The sequence below is a fragment of the Mastomys coucha genome, unplaced genomic scaffold, assembly GCF_008632895.1.
Source record: "Mastomys coucha isolate ucsf_1 unplaced genomic scaffold, UCSF_Mcou_1 pScaffold2, whole genome shotgun sequence".
NCBI classification, from domain to species: Eukaryota; Metazoa; Chordata; class Mammalia; order Rodentia; family Muridae; genus Mastomys; species Mastomys coucha.
In genome coordinates, this window is record NW_022196902.1 from 23520624 (window position 1) to 23544674 (window position 24051).

Genomic DNA, 24051 nt, shown 5'->3' on the forward strand with positions numbered 1-24051 from the left:
CTAAAAGACATAAGACTGTTTTGCCTCAGGTATAAATATCCGGATTCACTAAGTAAAGATTACACCTTAATAAAGCTACTTGGTGTCCTTCCTTGTCTCTTCTAACCCGCTTATTTCCACAGAATCTTGACTTCCCCAGTTCGTGAATCACCCACGGTATGAAGTGAAACTGCGGGCCAGTTTCCTTCAAGGGGGCAAGATTAAGAACATAAGCAACAAAAACCAAGGTTACTTGGCATCATCAGAACCCAATTCTCTCACCATAGCAAGTCCTACATACACCATCACACCAAAAAAGCAAGATTCAGATCTAAAATCACTTCTCATGGTAGTAATAGAGAATTTTAAGAAGGACATAACTCCCTTAAAGAAATATAGGAGAACAAAGTAAATAAGCAGAAGCCCTTAAAGAGGAAACAAAAATCCCTTAAAGAATTACAGGAAAGCACAACCAAACATGTGAAGGAACGGAACAAAACCATCCAGGACCTAAAAAATGGAAGTAGGAAAAGTTAAGAAATCACAAAGAGAGACAACTCTGGAGATAGAAATCCTAGGAAAGAAATCAGGAGTCATATATGCAAGCATCACCAACAGAATACAAAAGATAGAAGAGAGAATCTCAGGGGCAGAAGATACCATAGAAAACATTGACACAACAGTCAAAGAAAACACAAAATGCAAAAAGTTCCTTACCCAAAGCATCCAGGAAATCCAGGACACAATGAGAAGACCAAACCTAAGGATAATAGGTATAAAAGAGAGTGAAGACCTCCAACGTAAAGGGCCAATAAATATCTTCAACAAAATTATAGAAGAAAACTTCCCTAATCTAAAGAAAGAGATCCCATGAACATACAAGAAGCCTACAGAACTCCAAATAGACTGGACCAGAAAAGAAATTCCTCCCATCACATAATAATCAAAACACCAAATGCACTAAACAAAGAAAGAATTTTAAAAGCAGTAAGGGAAAAAGGTCAAGTAATATATAGAGGCAGGCCTATCAGAATTACACCAGACTTCTCACCAGAGACTATGAAAGCTAGAAGATCCTGTGCAGATGTCATACAGACCCTAAGAGAACACAAATGCCAGCCCAGCTACTATACCCAGCAAAACTCTCAATTACCATAGATGGAGAAAACAAGATATTCCATGACAAAAACAAAGAAAGAATACTAAAAGCAGTAAAGGAAAAAGGTCAAGTAACATATGAAAGCAGGCCTCTTAGAATTACACCAGACTTCACACCGATGAAAGCTAGATGATGAAAACGAGAAGATCCTGGGTAGATATCATACAGACCCTAAGAAAATAGAAATGCCAGACCAGGCTACCTATACCCAGCAAAACCCTCAATTACCATAGATGGAGAAAGCAAGGTATTCCATGACAAAAACAAATTTACACAATATCTTTCCACAAATCAAGACCTACAAAGGATAATAGATGGAAAACACTGGCACAAGTAGAGAAACTACACCCTAGAAAAAGCAAGAAAGTAATCTTTCAACAAACCCAAAAGAAGACAGTCACACAAACATAATTCTACCTCTAACAACAAAAATAATAGGAAGTAAACAATCACTTTTCCTTAATATCTTTTTACATCAATAGACTCAATTCCTCAAAAAAAGACAGAGTAACAGACTGGATATGTAAACAGGACCCAACATTTTGCTGCATAGAGAAAACACACCTCAATGACAAAGGCAGACACTACCTCAGAGTAAAAGGTTGGAAAACAATTTTCCAAGCAAATGGTCCCAAGAAACATTCTAATATCAAATAAAATCAACTCTCAACCAAAAGCTACCAAAAAAAGCTAAGGAAGGACACTTCATACTGGTCAAAAGAAAAATCTACCAAGAAGAACTCTCAATTCTGAACATCTAAGCTCTAAATGCAAAGGCACCCACAGTCATAAAAGAAACTTTACTAAAGCTCAAAGCACACATTGCACCTCACACAATAATAGTGGGAGACTTCAACATGCCACTCTCAGCAATGGACAGATCATGGAAACAGAAACTAAACAGAGACACAGTGAAACTAACACATGTTATGAACCAAATGGATCTAACAGATATTGATAAAACATTTCATCCTAAAGCAAAAGAATATACCTTCTTAGCATCTCACGGTACCTTCTCCAAAACTGACCATATAATAGGTCACAAAACAGGCCTCAACAGATACAAGAAGATTGAAATAATCCCATGCGCCCTATCAAATCAGCACAGACTAAGGCTTGCTTTGTTTTGTTGTTGGTGGGGGGGGGGGGGGGAGGTTGGAGGGGTGTTAAGACAGGGTTTCTCTGTAGAGCGCGGTCTGTCCTGGAACTCACTCTGTAGACCAGGCTGGCCTCAAACTCAGAAATCTGTCTGTCTCTACCTCCCAACTGCTGGGATTAAAGGCTGATCTTAAATACCAACAAAAACAATGGACAGCACACATACACATGCAAGCTGAACAACACTCTACTCAATGATAACTTGGTGAAGGAAGAAAGAAAGAAATTAATTAAAGGCTTTTTAGAATCTAATGAAAATGAAGACACATCATACCAAAACTTATGGGGGATACAATGAAAGCAGTGGTAGGAGGAAAACTCTTAGCTCTAAGTGCTTCCAAAAGGAAACTGAAGAGAGCTTACACTAGCAGCTTGACAGCACACCTGAAAACTCTAGAAAAGAAGCAAATACATCCAAGAGGAATAGAAGGCAGGAAATAATCAAACCAAATAGAAACAAAAAGAACTATACAAAGAATCAACAAAACTAGAAGCTTTGAGAAATCAACAAGATAGATAAACCTTTAGCCAGACTAACCAGAGGGCACAGAGATAATATCCAACTTAATAAAATCAGAAATAAAAAGGGAGACATAACAACAAAATATATCTTAAAATAACTATTCTGTTTGTTGAATATCAACAGTTGAAAATATTACAATCATGTTCTACAAGCAAACAAACTCAAAAAGGATCAAGGGGTTAATAAATGCAAATATATTTGCAAATCTTTTGCAAAAACATGAAAAAAAGGTCCCAAGAATCATCCAATCTCTCTAAAGAACAACTCTATGGAAGCTCCTAAAAACCACGTGGCCAAGGTCAGGACATCCTAAAAGCTCGCTAGGACTTAAGCAGAGTAAATCCAACAGGTCAGAATCCTCTGTCCTACTTCAAATCTATACAGCTAGATTTGAAATAACTATTCAATACAGGATTATTCAAGTATAACTTTTTTCAAATTTACTAAAGCTGATCTGGGATTCACTGCTAAGTCCAAGTTCCCATTGACCTTGAGAGCTTCCTTCCTCTGTGTCCTGTCTTCTTCAGACTCTCAGAAGCTAGGAATCCAAACTCATGGCACTATGCCCATTTACAGTAGACCCTTACATTTAACCTTGCTGTAAGTGAAAGGCTCATCAATGAAAGAGAGGGTTGGTAAAAGGGTTTTTACCAAACAAAGTCATACAATGCTTATGGAACCACATGATAAAAAAGAAACACAATGCCTATTTACTAACTGGAAAGAAGGAAAATGATTTAAAAGGAGTTTGGGCCCTCAGACACATACAGTAGCGGTGAGCAGAGCAGGCCAGACCTTGCCTTTACTCTTCTCTGGGCACAGGAGTTTTAAGGAAAGTATGTAACTGACTTTAGAGGGAGACTAAGATTGCATCAATTGGTCTCGCCCTTGGCCTGACTTTGTGTTTCTGCAGAGATTGCTTTGACTTGCTTGGACTGCTCTTAAGTACACTGCCCCAGAAACAACCACCTGTGTGGCCAGAAACTGGCTCTCAAGTAAGCTCCATTGGGCAATTCCTCTTTATAACAATTCCAGTTTCATCAGGAAACATTTGAAAGATTTAGACTCTGGTGGGGGGGGGGCTCCTTTTTATTTCTCTTCTCTTTTTTTTCTTTCATCTTCTCTGGGGCTTTGTTTTAAATATTGTAGGGGCTTTGTGCTGTTTTGCTTTTTGCTTTTTAAAGATGTCACCATTTCTGGCTTTCATTGCATAGCTAAACTACAAGGTGATCTCTTTCTCTCTCCCCTCCCTTCCTTCCTGCTTCTCGTCCTCTCTCTCCATCTTTTCTCTCTCACCTTCCCTCTTCTTTTTCTTTCTTTTCCTCTTCTTTTTTGTTCTGTCTGTCCCTATTCTACCCCTTTCTCTGTATGTCTCTTTCTGTATCTTTGTCTGTATTTCTCTGTCTGTCTATCTCTCTCCTTTGCCCATTGCTCTCTACATTTCCTCACATCAAATCTATTAATTTGTCTTAAGGTCCCACTGATGTTTCACCTTGGTCTACCTGGGAAACTGCTGAGGTCACACAAAAGCATTTCCAGTACGCCTTTCCTCTGACTGTCTTTCAGAAGAGGACAAGGTGCACACCACAAATTAGTGGATGCTTATGGGTTGAAAAACTTTCTCCCTGTGTGAGTCTGCATGCTTTTAAGGAGCTCCCTTCACAGTCACAAGACAAGAAGGTAAGAGGGAGCAGATTGTTCATCATCAAACATGTTATTATTGGGATGTGGAGATCCCTTTGTAGCAAAACTAGGAAAGTGTTTTAGAACTGTCTCCACAGGGCACCAGTAGAAAGAAGGGAAAAAGAAGGGCCAGGAACCCAAGAACTTTGGCTTAAATTCTACATTGCATACAAAATTCAGCTCAAAATGGAATAAAACCTTAAATATAAAACAAAATATTATTTAAAAGCCTTTAGAAAATAAAGCAGAAAAGAATATCTTTAGAATCTAGGACAGGGACAGAAATGTCACCCTTGACACCTAAAGCACAATTCACAAAAGCAGAAGCTGATAAACTGAACCAAAGCCAAATTTAAAACTTTTTCTCTACTAAAAGGAAAAAAACAAAATAAAACAAAAAAACCAAACAGGAAAAAAAAAACCCCAAGCTACTGGCTGTACCAGAATATTTTCAAATTGTCCATCCCATTAAAGACTATACATAAAGTGTGTAACAAGTCCCCCGAATTCAACAGTAAAAGCCAGGAGATTCAATTAAAAAATGGGAAAAACCATGTAGATAAATTTCACTGAAGATCCAGAGGTGGCAGTATAAGGGTTATAGTATAGTTATGAACAACCACTAGTATGTATACATAATGTTCATCAGGCATTAATTAAAACCGCAATGAACTCTTATTGCACACTCACTGAAATGGCTAAAGTAAGTGCTGACATCATCAAATGCTAGTGACAGAGCAAACAGGATCACTCATACATGGCTGGTGGGTATGCCATGTGATACAACCGTTCTTTCTGGAAAGACTGGCAGTTTCTCATAAAGTAAAATGTTAATTTATTATTGACCCAACGATTGAGTATTTAACTTAGAGAAGTGAAAACTTGTATTCACACAAAATTTGCAGACTGGTGGTAATAAGAAGCTTTGTTAATAAACAGCCTGAAGCAGAGGAAAGTGTTCCTCATTGGAAAAACAACTGAAAAGCTAACATCTGTCCATCCATGCAACAAAGTCACTTAACACAAAGGAATAAATCATTGGTAACCCATAATGCAACAACTTGGTTAGATCATAAGTGAATCACAGAGGCGAAGATAAATCTTATTACCAAGGGTAGTATGGTATATGATTTCATTTATATCATAGACTTGGATTGAGAAATTAAATCTAAGAATCCACTAAATAGTTAAAAAGGCGTCAAGGAGAGTGGGGGACCAAGCACAGTTACAATAGGGAAGCACACAGTAGCCATTTTATGAAGACAGCAGTTGAGGTTAACTGTGATACTCGCCAAATAAATCTACTCACAAAATAGAAGTGCATGTAACTAAATATGCACACGTGCACACACACGTACTCACACACACACATCAATGTCAGTTTCCTAGATGTGAAACATGTAAGGGAGAAGTGACTGAAGGATACAGGATTTCTCTACTATTACACACAATCTACAAGCCAGTTATGTCAAAACAAAGAGTTAGACAGTCCTTACCCTGAATGTACTATTTTTCTAATGGCTCATCCATCACATGGCTGATTTCTTCCTTCCCCTATTTTCTTACTATAGTCCTAAGAGCAGGAAGCACTCTGCTACAGTAAATACTTCAATTCTTCCTTTCCTAAGTGCCCAATTTGTGATTTATTATTCTGACTGGGGTGGGTCCTTTGGAGACAGTCAGTGTTTGAATACTGACGCTGGAGCTGCATAAAGTGGATGAAACATTTTCTGAGCCTTGTTTGTAAAATGAAGATAAAATAACCTATGTTCAGGGCTTATGCTGAAGTTGTACAGCTAAAGCACTCATGCACTGTAAGTCATCAATCTATTAAAAGTCTAAAACTTAATTTCTGGATTAAATATATTGACCAAAAAAGTCCTTTGGTTTTAGTTCCAAGGCTTATAGTTTAGTAAACAAGAAGTGCATCTTTACAAGCATAGATTGAGGGTTGGAGATTGAACAAGGCTAAATTCAGCTCTTAAGCATACCAAGCCCATAATGAGTACTTAAAATCTAGGATGGCTCTGAGGCCACATTATTGATCACTTAATTATGAGTAGTGGCAGCCAAACAGCTGCTTGAGGCTGTGACAAGTCAAAGATGCAGACTCTAGTGACACTGTCTCATCTAGTCCGTCTATAAAACACATGCTTCTTGGTAGTGATTCTCCATAAAGATTTTACGTTAGGGCTCAGCCAACTGAGCTCCTGACCAGCAGGAGCTAAGAACCTAGGGTTAAAACAAAGCTCCAAGCACCCTGCAAGTCAGCGCCAGCTTGCTTTACCCTCTGAGAGGTTGTAGCCCCAGAGAAACATCAAAAGTAGAAAAGAGGTCATTTACAAAGGACAGAGTGGAGGATATTGAACTTTTGTTGGTCACCAGCTCTATTACTGAACAATCACACAGAACACAAAGGGCTAAGTAGTTCTCCAGGTCCAAGTCTTCTCCTCTGCTAGTGTTTTAAAGCACTGCACTGATAGAATGTTGCAAAATAAATGCTTACCGAGCAAAATAACTCTGTTTGCGTTCCTTCTGTTCCTTCTTCTCTTCCTTAGTATCCATAATACACAGCTAAAAGTGCAAAGTATTTGGAAACCTCCTCTTTAATCAGTGAGTCATATTCCTGCAATTAAAAAAATAAAGCAACTATCAGTTGAGACATTTATAATGGCTAGTAATATGCAGAATAAAGCAGAGTGACATGGTCCAAAACAACAAAGGATAAACTTTAACCAGGAAACAGTCACATGAGTTAAGTACAAAATGCAAATGGATTGGAAGTGAGGCAAACCACAATGCTACAATTAGAATGCTAAGCTACAAAGCAGACTAGGGATGGAAAACCAAACCGAACGCTTTCTTCATAATTAAGAGTAATATCAAAACAAAAACTTCACTGACTAGAAGACTGGGCTACTGCTACAGATTCTGCTTTTATAAATTTATTTTTAAAATACCATACACACAAACTCTCTTTCCCCACAATTAATAAATAGTTCTCCTACAAATAAATAGTTCTCACGTGTAGTATGAAGATGGCTTACTTGGGTATTTTATAGAAATATGCTTTGTTCAAAAGTAAAAATAACTCTGGCATTCTCTTTTACCTTCAATAATTTACATCCCACTTGAGCAACTGTGGAAACAAAAGCCCAGAGGAAACTACTCTGAAAGCTGCGCCTTTCAGCCCATGTTCAGTCTCTCTCTAGTTAGATACCCTCAGCTGCCCACGCTGTGGTGGCTTAAACCAATAACCAAAGCTTGTTTATGGAGCATTGTTTATCTTCCCTAAATACCACTCTCTTCATGCTAGTCCTCTGTTCAAAATTCTCCACGTCCTACTTACTACCAGCTTCAGCAAGCTCAATTACTGACAGTGCTTTTTCATTCTCACAACTTTAAATGTAAAGAAAGCAAAGTACATTTATAAAACAAACTGGTCTCTGTCCTTATTTTAATTCAGTACAGTTCCATATACAACATACATTATAGGAAAGGCACTACTATTTTGGAGTTTAAGTTAAATGAGGCATTACAACATTATGAGAATCTACTGTTTCAGAGGGGACATGGGTGCCACAGGAAACTACAGAAAGAACACTCAAAATTAGCATCCCAAGATGTTACAAAACTCAAAAGTGCCCAGTTGGACTTGATAAAAATACAATTTTTATCAATCTAATACCTTAATGTTTTAAAATTACTTTTAATTACATGTATGTGTCTCTGTGTGAATACATGCGTGTAAATGCAGATGCAGAGCCTGAGGCTTCAGATTCCTTGGAGCTGGAATTAGAGGCTATTGTGAGCTGCCTTCTGTGCATTCTGGGAATCAAACTCAATTTTCTTCAAGAATAGTATGTTCTTAACTGCTGAGTCATCATCTCTGTGACATGCCCCTCCCCCAAATCAGTCCACATTAAAAAACAAACAAACCACTCAGCCTTCCTCACCTATCTGACACCTTCACTTCACACACTAAGGATGTGGGTGTTATTGTGGACTTCCCAAGACAGGGAAGCCATTGTGCTTGAACTTAAGCAAGAGAACAGAAGTTGTGCTTGAACTCAAGCTTGCTGCCCAGCACCAAGTGTGCAGCACAGCAGCGTAGGATTGAAGAGAAAGGCATGGGAAGAAAGATCTGTCATGCTAAAGAACTACCCATCATCCCTGCTAGGCATCCTGCACTTTCCACTCTTTGAAGCTGTTGCAAGCCAGCTCGAAGTGAACCCCAAGGACTGTATTTGCAGCATCTATGCCATGAGCAAATACTCCAATTCATGAGAACATCGATTTTCTCATCCATGCTATGAATGAAAGGAAGTTATAGGTATGATTCTTTCTCCGGTCAGTGTGGCAGAATCATGATCTGATGGTGACCTCAAACAATGAAGACATGAGAGTTGTCAGAACTTGGGGTTAAATTTGGTTAAAGAGAACAAGGCTGAAAACTAGGCAACAGCACAGTACAAAAAGGGGAATGAATTTAAGGAACACTTAAGAGGCAGGCAAATTGAGATTTAGTGGTCTATTCAATATAGATAGTGCAGAAGGAGGAGGAATGAAGGCCACCATGTTTCTGCTTCTGGGACCAGTTGGACTGTGACAACAGAGCTACTATTCTGTGTACAGAAAGAGGGCACCCTACGTGGGAGGTGGCGTATAAAGAGATTCATGGATGACTTCTAAGGGCCTGTGGGTGGTCAACTGAAGACATTTTCTGGTCTTTTGGTGCACAGGAGGAGACTAAAAGCTAGAGGGAGAAGAATAAGAAATTTGCAGCATATGGTTGTCATTAAGGCAAAATAAATAAAAAAGAAAGAAAAAGCCCAATACTATGAGATCACCCTGGAAGCTTGGCACAAGCTGTGACATCAAAAAAAAAAAAAAGTAATCCCGTGGGGAAAACAAATGGGAGCAAATTGCCAATGGATCGTAGCAACTTTGAGCTGTCAAATAACCCTTAGGATCTAGCACATAAACAGTAACATAACAAAGCACACAGGGTAGTTAGGACTGTGATAGATAAAGAGAAATGAGGGACCCCAAGATGGAGGAATATGTAATCAGGAGGATAGGAGTGGGAAAAGGAACCAATCTTACTGTCATCTACCATGTCATTTATTGCAGCCTATTGTCTTCATGTTAATCCTCTGAATAACTTCATTCAGAAATCCTGTCTTTAAATGGGTTGGGGATGTGGGGCGGCTGAGATAAACAAATTTCCCTCAGTCAAGAGTATTAAACAGGGATTTAGATCCAGTTCTGTATTCTCCAGTGTCTTGTAATAAACTTTGGAGTCAAAAGTAATGGGAGATGAGCCAAAAAAAAAATGTAACTTGGGGTCTACAATGGCCAATATTCCAAGCAAACATCATGCAGACAAGACAAGTGTGGCTGGCCTTATCAGCTAGAGCTGAATCCAAAGAGCAGAGGGTATGGAGGATAAGCCACAGTGAGCTGAGGTACTTCATGGTCATCCAAGGATCTGGGTGACATAAGAAGAAGGAGAAAGGCAGGAGCTGAACCTCCAGTTCCAGTTAGCTCCATCCCACACCATGGCTGGAATCGAGGCTGAACCTCCAGCTCCAGTTAGCTCCATCCCACACCATGGCTGGAATGTAGGCTGAACCCCGAGCTCCAGTTAGCTCTATCCCACACCATGGCTGGAATCTAGGCTGAACCCTGAGCTCCAGTTAGCTCCATCCCACACCATGGCTGGAATCTAGGCTGAACCCCGAGCTCCAGTTAGCTCCATCCCACACCATGGCTGGAATGTAGGCTGAACCCCGAGCTCCAGTTAGCTCCACCCCACACCATGGCTGGAATCTAGACTGAATCCCGAGCTCCAGTTAGCTCCACCCCACACCATGGCTGGAATCTAGGCTGAACCCCGAGCTCCAGTTAGCTCCACCCCACTCCATGCCTGGAATCTAGGCTGAACCCTGAGCTCCAGTTAGCTCTATGCCACACCATGGCTGGAATCTAGGCTTTCTCAACTCTACCTTTCCTGGCCTTGAGGTTACCTTGTTTCTCCAGACCAGATCTAACACGGGCCTCGCTTGTGTGCGCTTTTCTCTCCTCTTCAGGAATGCACATCACCTGCTATCTTCTACCTCAGGGCATTGCATCATACCTGTGACAAACCACTTCCCTTAGCTTCCACAGTCCATACCGTATGCTGTTTTCATGCCAAACACCATGTTGGTTGCCACTGCCTCTGACTTTCCCTAAGTATATGGTACTACAATTGTTACCAATTCAGACAAAAGTTATTTAAGCAAGAAGTAACATTAATCCAGACTTGGTGTTAAGAGCTCAACACAGGATAAACTTTAATTGTGTTTGGTATATATAAATATTACATATAATATATAACAAACATAAAATATTATATATTTCATATTAAAATATTAATTATATATACTTATATATAATAAAAATTTTGATGGTAGTGTAGACTCCTTCTAGCTTCCTTCAGAGTCTTGAATTGACTCAAATCTTCGGCTCTCTATCCTTCCTGGGCCATATGTCCTATTTTAAAGCTCTCTTCCACAAGGCATCAATATGTTATGATTTCTGTTTATTAGATTTCTTCTCATGAATAAATATGAAGCCATACAATCTAATTGAAAAATTTTTATATTAAAAGCTGAGCCAGATGCTAATATTTTGACTACAGAAGAAAAAACTAGATAAAAACAGGCAAGGGATACAAGGGATACAAGGAAACAATCTGAGAACTGACATCTATTGTTCTGGTTACAACAATAACTAAGCCCAAGCCCGACCCCTCCCCACCCCCAATATTCTATTAGATAAATTAAAATATGCTAATTTTGTTTGGTTTTCAGTCTTTGAATTTTAAAATTATTCTTAAAACAAGACAGATGTACTCATTTTATCTGGAAACACAACACCAGATAAAACAGGAAGAGGTCCACACTGGATGTTGGGAAAGGACCTGCAGGGAACACCACAAAGCAGCTCCAGTGAAAACCAGAGTCCCTAACTCAGCCTCTAATAGGAATGGCATTTCCCGGGGAAGTGCTTATAATGGCCTTCTTAAAAGCCCTTCATTTAATGTTGACTTTCCTCACATCGATACACTCAGGACAAGAGTCTCCTCCAATTATGGTCTACTACAGACCTAAAAGTGTTTTCTGAGGGAGAGCAAGGTAAATCATTCATCTAAATGTTTCTTTCTTTCTTTCTTTCTTTCCTTCTTTCTTTCTTTTTTTCAATTTTAAACCAGAATGGCCAATATCAACCTAAATTCAGTTCATTTTTCAAAAACACAGAAATCCCTCCCCTCCTTAAAGCTACTGTCCAGACAAGGTATTTTTTTTTCTGAGTATAGTGTCCTCTATGTGAGGCTGCAGTATCACCAACATATTCAAGGACAGAGCTAGTGGAGACTGTATCAAGCCAGTGTGGACAACATTGCGCTGTGAGGCTTCTGGGCCATCTGACACAATGTAGTCCTTGAGCAGGCAGATATAACCAGGCAGGGTCAGTCCCCAAGCCCATTGATTGCGTCCTCAAGGACATGGTTCCTAATACACAGATGAAATAATGACAGGCACACATGCTGGGGGCTTAGTGACACCCTACCTGGGCCCTGCAGAACAGACCAAAACGTACCTTTTGTGGAGACACTTTCTTCCAGAAAATTACACATAGCAAAGTGACAGGTATTCCTTCTCTCTCACAGCCACATCTGTACAATGGGAGGCTACTCAGAAGTCACTATTAACCCAGGTCAGAAATTTGAATGCTTTTCTTAACAAAAAGAAAAACATAGGAAGAAAGACACAGAACCAAATCCAAATGTGTTGCCACAAACCTGTGAGAAAGCCAAGAGACAATGCCCAAATAAACAAATATGTAATCACACACAAAAAACAACAGCCACAAAGCAGAAATGAGAAGGATAGAAAGAGCCAAAGGTTACGCCTGAGGGAAATTAATAAACAAGGAAAGGTTAAGAACCTTTCGGGGGCATGGTCCCTAGGGAAATGCACCTAAGTGCTTGAACTGCAAAATAGGTGGGGGATCAACTCTTGCACACTTTCTCTTCCCTGGAACCCTGAATTAAACAAGATAGTTTCAGTGTATACTCACTGAATAGCGAGGAAATCCCATCCAAATCACCACATACTATACATGAAGATCTATCTGAACTGGTTATTTTACAAGTTCTAAGAAGGGGAAATTCATACCAGATCTCCCAAGACAAAAACCAAGAAGGAGGAGTGATCAACTACGTAAGAAATGCTATAAACCTGGAAATGGGAAAGGGTTTAATTTCAACCTAAGTTAGAAAGATGATTATTTAAAGTATGCACTTAAAGGACATTGCAAAAATCTCAAGGACAATGTAAGAGATGATTCCCAAACAGGAACCAGTGACCCCTGAGATTCAGCATGTCCTCAAAAAGCTACTCACTCAGCAGAACCAGAGTGGATTCCTGTGGAAACATCTACTGTGGACCAAATACCCTACAGTAGGTGTGCAGAGGGAAGGCAGCCCTTTAGCAGCCTGGAAGCTCAGGAAGGGCTGGAGGCAGTGGCTCATCAAGCATTAAAGATTAAAAATGGATGCTCTGCTGTTGGCAGATACAAAGGCATGAAGAACACAGAGGGAGCCAGTGACTGCCAGGAAGAGAGAGGATGTCAAGGACAACCATAGGTGATGTCACTGCTGGGTTATGAAGAAGGAGCAGCAGTTAGCAGGGGAATGAATGCACAGGAAGTTGGCTGGAACAGGATGCAGAAGTGGATGTCTGAGAACAAGCAGGGCTTGGAGAACCCTGAGCCATCTGTTATGGCTGGAGTGCAGTGTTAGGAGATGATGCTTAGGGATATCAGTATAGACAACCGCAATGACCTCATTTTCCTATGATTAAAGAAAACCCTATCTTAGAGAAATTAGAGATACAAGTGGCATACTTCAACATAATAAAGACTGTTTGCAGAAAGCCCAGGCATCAACTAAAATGGAGATAAATTCAAGGTATTTCCACTAAAATCAGAACCATGATTAGGTTTTCTACTCTGTCCATAACTATTCAATATAGAACTTGCAGTCATAGTTAGAAAAATAAGACAGTTGATAAAGATCAAAGGGTTATTAATAGGAAGGGGAGAAGTAAAAGTATATTTATTTGTAGATGGTTTGATAGTATTATAAGTGACCCTAAAAATTCTACCAGAGAACTTCTACAGCTGATAAACACTTTCAGAAAAGTAGCAAGATACAAAGACAGACAGACAGAGAAAGAAATTGAGGAAACAACACATTTTACAATAGCCTCCTATCTTAGGGTGACGTTAACCAAGTAAATGAAAGACTTGAACAATAACAATTTCAAGTCACTGAGAAAAGAAATTGAAGAGATCACAAGATGGAAAGATTTTCTATATTCATGTACAAGTAGGATTACTATAGTAAAAATGGCCATTCTACCAAAAGCAATCTATAGTTCATATGCAATTCCCATCTAAATTCCAGCACAATTCTCCACAGAACCACCGAAGACAATTTTCAGGTTCATATGGAAACACATACACACAAACACACACACACACACACACACACCCTCAGAATAGCTAAAACATTCCTGGAAGACAAAAGAAAAGGTGGAGGTATCACTATCCCTGACCTCAAATTGTACTACAAGCTATAGTAACCATAGTAATGATGATGATGATGATGATGATGATGATGATGATGATGATGATGATGATGATGATGATGATGATGATAAAGCATGATATTGTTGCAAAAACAGACACATAGATCAATGGAATCAAATTGAATACCCAGATATAAGTCCATAACCTATGGATATCTTATTTTTGATAAAGACAGAAATACACACTAGAAAATGTGTGTATTAAAATAGAAAATAGAAGAATGTAAATAAATCCATACTTATCATCCTGCACAAAACTCAACTCCAAGTGGATCAAAGACCTCAACATAAGGCCAAATACACTGAATCTGATAGAAGAAAAAGCCTTGAACAAGTTGGCATGTTGAACAGAACACCAATAATATAGGTACTAAGAACAACAGTTAATAAATGAGATCTTATGAAACTAAAAAACTTCTGTAAGGCAAAGAACACTGTCATTTGGCCAAAAAGCAGACTACAAAATGGGAAAAGATTTTACCAACTGTACATTTGATAGAGGGCTAATATCTAAAATATATAAAGAACCCAAAAAACTAAACATTGAAAAAAAACAACTAAAATGAGGTAGAGATATGAATAGATATTTCTCAAGAGAAAATGCAAATTGCTAAGAAACACTTTTTAAAATTGTTCAAAGTCCTTAGTCATGAAGAAAATGCAAATTAAAACCACTTTTAGATCTCATCTTACACCAACCAAATAATGCTGGTGAGGATGTGTAGGAAGAAAAACACTCACTCACCCATTGTTGGAATGCAAACTTGTACAGCCATTGTAGAAATCAGTGTGGTTGGTTGTTCCTCAGAAAGAAGAATCAATTCACCTAGAGATTCAGTATATCCCTCTTAAGCATACACCCAAAAGACACTTCGTCTTACTATAGGAAAACTTGTTCTACCATGTTCAGTTTTGCTCTATTCATAACAGAAACTGTAACCAACCTAGATGTCAATGAGCAGATGAGTAAATAAAGAAGATGTGGTATCTTTATACAGTAGAGTATTAAAAAAATCAAATCATGAAATTTGCAGGTAAATGGGAACAATGAGAAACAAAATTAACCTGAGTGAGGATAACAAAGATGGCTTGTATTCTCTACAGAGACTCTCTTGAGCAATATATGGAAGTATCACCTGTCGGTAAAATGCTGTCAACCTGTTAGCTTAGGCAGGAAATAGGAAGGTGATTTCTGGAATAGAGTCACGCACAGGAAGGATTTGGCCTGAACTCTAGGGAAGACAGTCTCGTGACACTGAAGGCAAGGGAAGCATCCATGCGGCACTCAGAATAGATGGGATAACCGAGCTGTGAGCTAGCAGAAGTGAGTTAAAGCTAGCATTGGCCTAGGCATTTCTTCATATGTAAGAAGCCTTAGAGTCAGTACTCCTGGGAAGAACTTGGGTGCGGGTGGAAAAGCCCATGGTTAGAGTATTCTCTTTGTGTGGATGTTAACTGTTAAGTCATTGAGAAGCAAGTTACAATCCAAATAACATCAGAGGTAGAAAGTAAGAGACTAGGAGGGAGGGAGAGAACTCCTTAGGAAGGAGAAATAGAATAGTTATGGATGAGGGTTGAGGATATTAGAATGAAAGGACCAAACAGGAAGGGAAAAGAGGAGGAAGGGAGAGAATGCAGGGAGAAACAGGTAAAAATTAGGGTTATCTGAGGAGCCATATGGAAACCTAATACAGTAGAAGCTTCATTAAATGTACCATATATGAAAGGAATCAAAATAAAATTGTCCCATAAAGAAGTAGAAAGACCCCAAATTGGCTATTAATAAAGCTGTCAGTACCAGAGGCAGGTTGCAGTAATCAAGTTCTTTATAAAGGGCTCCCATGGGACCCCTCACAAACACACAAACAACCCAGGGCTCCCATGCGACCCCCCCCCACACACACACACAAACAACCCAGGTGGCTCTCCTGGGTTGGCCCAGTAAGACAGTAAAGTGCTAGAGCTGAAGACAACCAGACAACTTATTGAACATAAAGAAGTCAAGCTAGTGCCTACATAGAGCCTTCACCCCTATTGATTAGTTATCAGGGCACTAGAAGGTAACTCAACACACTACCAAAGGAGGAAGATAAACACCAACAAGTCCTTTGTTATAAGAGAATGACCTAGCTACAAGACTGCTGGCATAGTGGCACAGAGTGGTGGGAGTAGCCAACCAACACCTGCTTTGAGTTAAGGCCCACTCCACAAGATGGAACCCACACCCAATGCTGCTTTGGTGTCAGAGAACCTGAGTCTATATAGACCATGGTCCTAGAGAGGAAAAAAAAAAAACAAATACTATGTTCTGCTAAAGGAGTACAGCACTAAAATGACTAATAAAAACATTCTGTAATACTCATGTCTTGATCAACCATCATCAGACAAGCTTCCTCCTGCAGCAGATGGGAAAAATACAGAGACCCACAGCCAGACAGCATGCAGAGTGAGAAACCATGGAACATTCAGTCCTAAAACGGATGTCTTCATTGAATCCCTCCTATCAGGGATCAGGGATCTGTGCAAGAAGAGGCAGAAAGAGTCTAAGAGCCAATGAGATAGAGGGACAGCAAAAGAAACAAGGTCTTCTAGGCACAACAGGGCTGGACCACATAGAAACTCCCAGACTGTGGCAGCATGCCCATGGCCTGCAGGGGTCTGCATCAAATGGGGTCCTAGACTAAAAGAAGTGGACACAAGCCTCCATCCCTAATCCAGATGCTACCTTCAATTGATAGCCATTTGCAAATAAAAAAAGTATTTTTTCTCTCCAAGGAAATCCACCGGGGAAACAAACTACTCTTAAGAGTAGGCTCTATGCCCTGCAGTAGATGCCAATGAACAAAATTAGATCAAGTGACTTTGGAGGTTCTTTGTCTCCTAATGTAAATTGAGGTGGGTTTTGTTTGGTTGGTTTATGTTTTGGGTTTTTGCAGGATTCCCAAGTATGCAAACATGTCTGTCTCTACATCTGTTGGCATTTCTAGTGCTTTTTCTTTTGTTCTTTTTCTTGTGAAGGGGGAAAAGAGGAGGAGGAGGAGGAGGAGGAAGAGAAGGAAGAGGTGGAGAAGGAGGAGGAAGAGGTGGAAGAGGAGGAGGAGGAGGAGGAAGAGGTGGAAGAGGAGGAGGAGGAGGAGGACGTCAGGCCACATGGATCTGCATATTTCCAGAAGGTCTTTGATGTGGGATGCTTCCTTAAACGGTTGTTTGTTTGGAGTGTTATGCACACTGCATATGGCTTCTTCCTGTATGAAAATGTATGTTAGCACACTCTCCAGGAAGCAGCTGAGCTCACACAGTCTGCCTTGTCCACCTTGGGGAATGATGAAAGGTGCTGACCTGCAGGCTGCTCAGCTTTGCTCTGGATGGCAAAGAGTAAGTTGAGGTGAGCTCAGCATGTGGTTCCATGAAACAAAGCCTAACACTGAGCATCTATAGTGGAGGCAGGAAGATGGCCTCCTTTTGAAGCCAAGAGTAGGATAAAGATTGTGTTCTATGTCTGCCTAAGCTGAACAAGCAAGAAGATCCTGTCCCAAGCAAGCAAGCAAGCATGGAACAGCTCAACAAGCAGTTAGCCTTAAAAAAATATAACTGCAGTTTGAAATAAGCAGTTTGAACTTGAATCAGCATTACGAAGTTTTCTGATGTTTTGCAGGGTGAAACAAATTTAGCTATACTTTTCCAAAAATCTGGGTCAGAAAACAAGCATTTGGTGAACACTTTTTTTTTAAAGGTTTATTTCATGCAAAGTTACTCCATAGAAAGGTCTCTATAGAATCATGTATAAAATTATCTGTAGTAGACTGGATTATTCTGTTATGTACCTCCCACCCCAAACCCATGTCATGCTTGCTATGTAGCGCTTGCTTTTTACATTAGTACAGGGTTGTGTCTCCCTTCTTTCCTTTCTGTTGTTCTGATAAGATATTCTGACACAAGAAACTTAAGAGAGAAGCAGTTTGTTTGGGCTTACAGTTCCAGGTTATGGTCTATTTCTGAGAAGTCGGTGTCTGGATGCAGCTAGACATACTGCATCCACGGTCATGAGCAGAGAGTGCTCCTTCTTTTCATTCAGTCCAGTGCCCAATGCTTAAAATGGTGCTGTCCACATTCAGGGTGTGTCTTCCTAATTCAATTAACCCACAGGCCAAGCTAATCCTCCATTGAGACTTCCTTCCGAGACAGTTGTAGATTTTGCCACACTGACAACGAACAGTGGCTGATACCCACTAAGTTTGTCACATGATGTCTAACCAGCAGAATAGACTGTGAGTACTAATGAAGTTACCTATTCTGACCCAGAGCACCAAGTCTGGTGAGTCACTGCTCTCTACCTAATGAACCAGCTTTGGGTGGCTGGTGTTCCTCCATCAGCTTTATGACATGTAGAATAGACCTGGCCCTCAGCACTACCAAGCTCAGCAGAGATCAGCCAAACAGCAGTCAACCTGCAGCCTGGTCATTGTGAAATAAATACTTGTGAATCTACAGTCATTGAGGTTTGGAAATTGTTGTGAGGCAGTTTCAAAACCCAAAGCCCAGTTTGCCTTCAGCAACATCCTGATCCACATAAGGAGTTTCATTAGAAAGATCAAAAATCACACAAAATGTAACTGTGTTTATATAGATTTCCAGCCATCCCTGAGATATCAGAACCCTCAAAGAGAACTAGCCAAATGACAAAATACCCAAGGGTCACTTTTTTCTTCCAGTTGTCCCACTGGAAGTCAATTTACATGGCCACTGAATATTCACTGAGAAGACATCAGTTGACACCTTGTGTAATCTTGGGACATTTGTCCAAAGATGTATATATTCCTCAATGTTATGAGTTGAATAGAATCACCATAAAAACCACAGCATGAACTCACAATCTTCAGTCCATCACACGGGGGCTTTATTTGGAAAGTAGGTCACTAAACACACAATTAGTTAAGAATAGATCACTCTTCAGTGTGTGGAGCCCTGACCAATACAATGGCTTCTTAATAAATGACCATGCATTAAAACACAGGGAGAGAATGCTCGGTAAAGACAGGGCCAGAGCCTAGAGTGATATGGCTACAAGCTAAGGAAGGACAGGTGACCAGAAGTAGAAGCGGCAAAGAGGGATTTCTCTACAGGTGTCAGAGGGGATGTGTCCTTGCTGATAGGCAGATTGGAGGAAATATGGTTTCAAAACTGTAAGTAAATACATTTTTATGTTTTGTAGCTATTGTATTTAATGTATACGCAGTACTTTGCCTACATGTATGCATGCGTACCATGCTCTCTGTGTTCTCAAGCCCAGAAGAGGCTGTTAGGTCTCCTAGAGCTGGAGTTACAGGTTTGAGCCTCGATCTGGGTATTGGAATTTGACTTGGGTTCTCTGCAACAGCACAAGTGCTCTTAACAACTGAGTCATCTTTCCAAGTGCTCTTAACCACTGAGTCATCTCTCCAGCCTCTATGCTTGTTGTTTTAAGCTACCCTATTTTATAGTACATTGTCGTACAAAGCTAACATGAAAATATGCTGATTTTAAATTACTTTTTTATATTGTCATTATTCCAAAGGCATGCTGTTGCAAAACTTTACTTTCCCATCAGGACTACTATGCTGCTGTCTCTCATCATTTAAAGGAAAAATAAGAATGCCTTTTAGGGAACTGGCAAATCCTATACTGAGTAACGACAGACATTCATCCAGTTAACACCAGTAATCGGGAGATAAGTGCATGGAAACTCACCTGCTTATCAAGAAACTATTTCAAGACAAGAGTTTAATGTAGTCTTAGACTAAGTGACAGTTATTAGGCCTTCACATCATACCTTAACAATTTTCAATGAACAAAATCACACTGCCAGTTTCCTAGTGCACCCTTATATGATGTGGCATTTTCTACTTCCTTCTTCTATACACTTTTCAACTGGACTGTGAGCCATGGACTCTTTCCATGCTGTGCAGTATAAGACAAGTTTACACACCGGGGTGGTATGCATGATAATGGCCCCCGTAGGTTCACATATTAGAAGGTTTGGTCCCACTTGATCAAACTGTTTGGGAAGGATTAGGGGTGGGGCCCCAGTGGAGGAAGTATGTCACTGGAGGTGGGCTTTGAGATTTCAAAAGTAAATGCAATTCCCATTTCGTTCTCTCATGACTGTGGATCAGGTTGCAAGCTCTCAGCTACCACCCCAGCACCATGCCTGCTGCTGTGCTACTCACCACAATGGTAAGTAAGCACCAAGAAATTCTTTTATAAGTTGTTTTGGCTGTGGTGTCTCTTCACAGCAATGGAAAAGGAAGGCACACAGGAACATGCATCCTAACTCCTAGCTGGGACTGGAAACAGAATTTAAATTTTTTTTTAATTACCTAGTGTTGGGGGGAGTTATGTATAAATGAGACAGGCACCTGAGGCTAGTATACACTGTTGGATCACTTGGAACTATAGTTACAAGTGTTCGTGAGAAGCCTGACATAGCTGCTAGGAACCCAGTTTAGAACAGCAAGCACTCGTAACCACTGAGCCATCTCTCCAGCCTCAAATTGATTCTAACTTATTGTTAAACAACAGAAACCAGCTGTAGGTAATAGAACAGTAGTGCCTGTTACTCTTCAGATCTGTACTTAAGCATACCCCACAACAGCAGAAGTATCCAAGTTTAAAATCTTATTTTTAGCAAATGGCAATGATGACAAAACCCATGTCATTTTCATTCTAGACCATTATGTGATATATAAGACAGAAATCAAAGATGACATAGCCGTTCTAAATTCCTCTTCTCACAGCTGAGGAGGTGTGTGATTCCTATTTTAGAGCCACTGGTTGAGACTGTAAGAGCAGTTATATAAAACACTTTATGGGGTTTTCATCCTTTCCAGAAAATGTGAGATCTACAAACTTCTAATAAATGTAAAAGCCTTAAATACATCCTCTGACAGATTCATGATACTGTCTACATCAAACAAGCAATGTTTCCTGGATAACGACTAGGATTCGTTAGTAATTACAGGACCCCTATTGTAAGTACACTGCCAACTATGTCACCCTCTACAAATGAACAGTTCAGGTTTAGATCAGTGGAAGGAAAATCTAGATTTCCAAGTGAGTAACCTAAGACTAAGAGAACCAAAAGTCATAATACTCTAATCTTGAAAATAAGAAGCATGTACAAAGTGGATAAATGAACCCAAAACTCATCAATCACTCCTGAGAACAGCCACAGAGCACAGTAGCATCCTATGTTCTTGTGCTCTGTGTGTATTTGAGTAATGCTGTGCTAAAACAAACCTGAAGGCCATAAAGTAATGCAGAGTGCAGTCCCTGTGAGCTTACTGTAAGAACAATTAGGCAAAAAAAAAAAAAAAAAAAAAAAAAAAAAAAAAGAACAATTAGGCAATAACACATTCCAGCAGTCAGAATGGCTGCCCTTCGAATGGATAGCCTAGACAGTGTTTGTGAAATATCAGCACAAAAATTTTTTCACTTGTTTTATTTTTTCCAGAGAAGTTAGGCATTGAGTTCACTGGTAGAACATTTGAAGCTTTGTTTTCCAACTCCAGAACAGCAACATAGAAAGAGACAGACAGACAGACAGACAGACACATGCATGCATGCATGCACACATATGCACACCTGGGCATGTGTGTACACACACACACACGAACACAACCTTGAGACAGTTCTACACACAAACAAAGCAAGTTAAGTACAAGAAAATCCTAGCATATTGTGTGTGAGTGAAGACCCTGAGGAAGTGAAATTACAGTAGCTTTGAAAAGAAGGAGAAACTAAAACTTGTACAATGTAGAATGTACAATCTGTAGAGACAATGTACAATGTACAATGTAGAATGTACAATCTGTAGAGACAAGAGGAAAGAATACAGAAATTCTATGATACATGTTTTGTAGTATCTGATAATCATCATTGCAAAACACAAACAAGTAAAATGTGGGAAAGATATAAATCACTCATGCTCTCATGAAATAGAAAAAAATCGCTTTAATATTTTATCCTGTTTTTCTATGCCACTACCACATAAAATCAAATTAGGGTCTCTTCTCTTGACACCTCTACCCATGCCTCCCAAAGAAACTGTGCTCACCACTGAACACATGATCTGATACTTAATTCAATTATTATGACATCTCTCACAGGGCTAAATATTGTTTAAAACCATTATTTTGATGACTATATATGCACTGTCATTTTTAAAAAATGGTTTCAAATGTTAGATTTTTCTCAAATTTTCATAATGACAACACCTAACAATTGCTTACTTTGTACCATGCAGCCTTCCCAGTACTTTATATACATGATCTAATGTTTTAAGTGATGTAGAAGGCTAGATACTATTATTATCTTCATTTTACAGATAACTGAGAAACTAACCTGCCTCAGTTCACATGGCAGTCACAAACAGCAGAATGGTCGTTACATCACTTGCTGTTGCATCCACTCTTACCTAATCTAGCTTGCCACTGGCCTCATTATCACCATCGTGTACACTCAAAAGAGAATCACTGGGCCTGAGAAATTCTAAGACTAAGCTGTCTTCCACCTACACCCTCTAGCCTTCTGTGTGATATGAAACAATGTTTCCTTTGTCATTTATAATCTGATTACAATAAATTCAACCCTTTAATTCAATAAAGTCAATGTTTGCTCACATATTAGTTTATTTTAAATTCCTATTTGGGAATTTTTCATTTTTCTTCTCAACTATGTATTTTCTGTTAAAGTTGAGGCATATTAAATTGAAATTTGCAATGTGACTCAAAACATCAAAGTATGTTTCTAGCTATGTTTTCAGTGGGACTTAATAGATGGGTACTCCTTGGGGAAATCTTCACAGCTGGAAATCCCTAAGAACACAGAACTGAGCAGGCTCTCCCAACATTAAATAGTCTGAACTGTGGTTTCCACTATGAAGTAGAGGCTACATGCATTCAGGCTCAAGAGTACTTGTCTCTGGTACTTGGAACACTCGGTACCATCCATCAACTTGTTTGCAAAAACAAAGCCATACGGAAATCTGATACTTGCAACCAGAGGTCAGAAGGCTAACAAGGAGACCTGGAGTGAACAGCAATTGCGGAATTCTCCTGCATTCTTCCTGTGCCACCCAGCAGAAGAATTTGCAAGTGATAATAATTTACCAGCCAGAAATTTCACACAAACAGGGCTAAACACTGTCAAAGACTGTTAATAAGTCATGAAAGCCATCACCCTATTCAGGGCACTTTGTACTAAACTGAGTACCTGGCATGCCCTTTAGGTTAGAATTTAAAATGTCTCACTAACATAAGTTATTTTTTATGATGGGCTTTTTTCTGGGTAGTCCATGTCATCTATTGAGGGCAATGTTGAACATGTTCAACTTCCAAAGGGTCCCTTTCTTCTTTTTAGAGCTCTAAATATCATGACACTCTCTTTGGAACATTAGTGCCTTTTATATTTTTTTATTTTTATGTTTTTCAGTTTTTAAAATCTATTTAGAACTTTAAACTTGATAGAAGTAGAAAAAAATCTCTTATGAAGTCCTCTATGAAAGGAAAGTGTGACAGGTTCCTAACTAGACAGAAACTGTCCCATCTCCAAGGGAGAATGTGCAGTGTAACTGTGGCATCGTGGGATGACTTGGGTAGTGTTCCTTCTGTTTCTATTTTGTGGAATAGTTTGAAGAATATTGGTATTCTTTGAAGGTCTGATATAATTCTCCACTAAATCCATCTGGTCTTGGGCTTTTTATGGTTGGGAGACTTTAAATGACTGCTTCTATTTCTTTAGGGGTTATGGGACTGTTTAGATGGTTTATCTGATCCTGATTTAACTTTGGAACCTGGTATCTGTCTAGAAAA

The 24051-nt window shown here is 39.5% G+C and overlaps 1 protein-coding gene across 3 annotated transcripts in view; it reads right to left on the reverse strand.

The window, feature by feature from the left end:
• Ncoa7 (nuclear receptor coactivator 7) overlaps window positions 1-24051 on the reverse strand; it is a 187555-nt gene that overhangs the window by 140556 nt on the left and 22948 nt on the right. For all 3 annotated transcript variants that reach the window (XM_031380712.1, XM_031380714.1, XM_031380713.1), the window contains exon 2: window positions 7009-7128. In XM_031380712.1, coding sequence (XP_031236572.1) covers window positions 7009-7067 — 59 coding nt within the window. In that variant the 5' untranslated portion in view covers window positions 7068-7128. The remainder of the gene's footprint in view (window positions 1-7008; window positions 7129-24051) is intronic.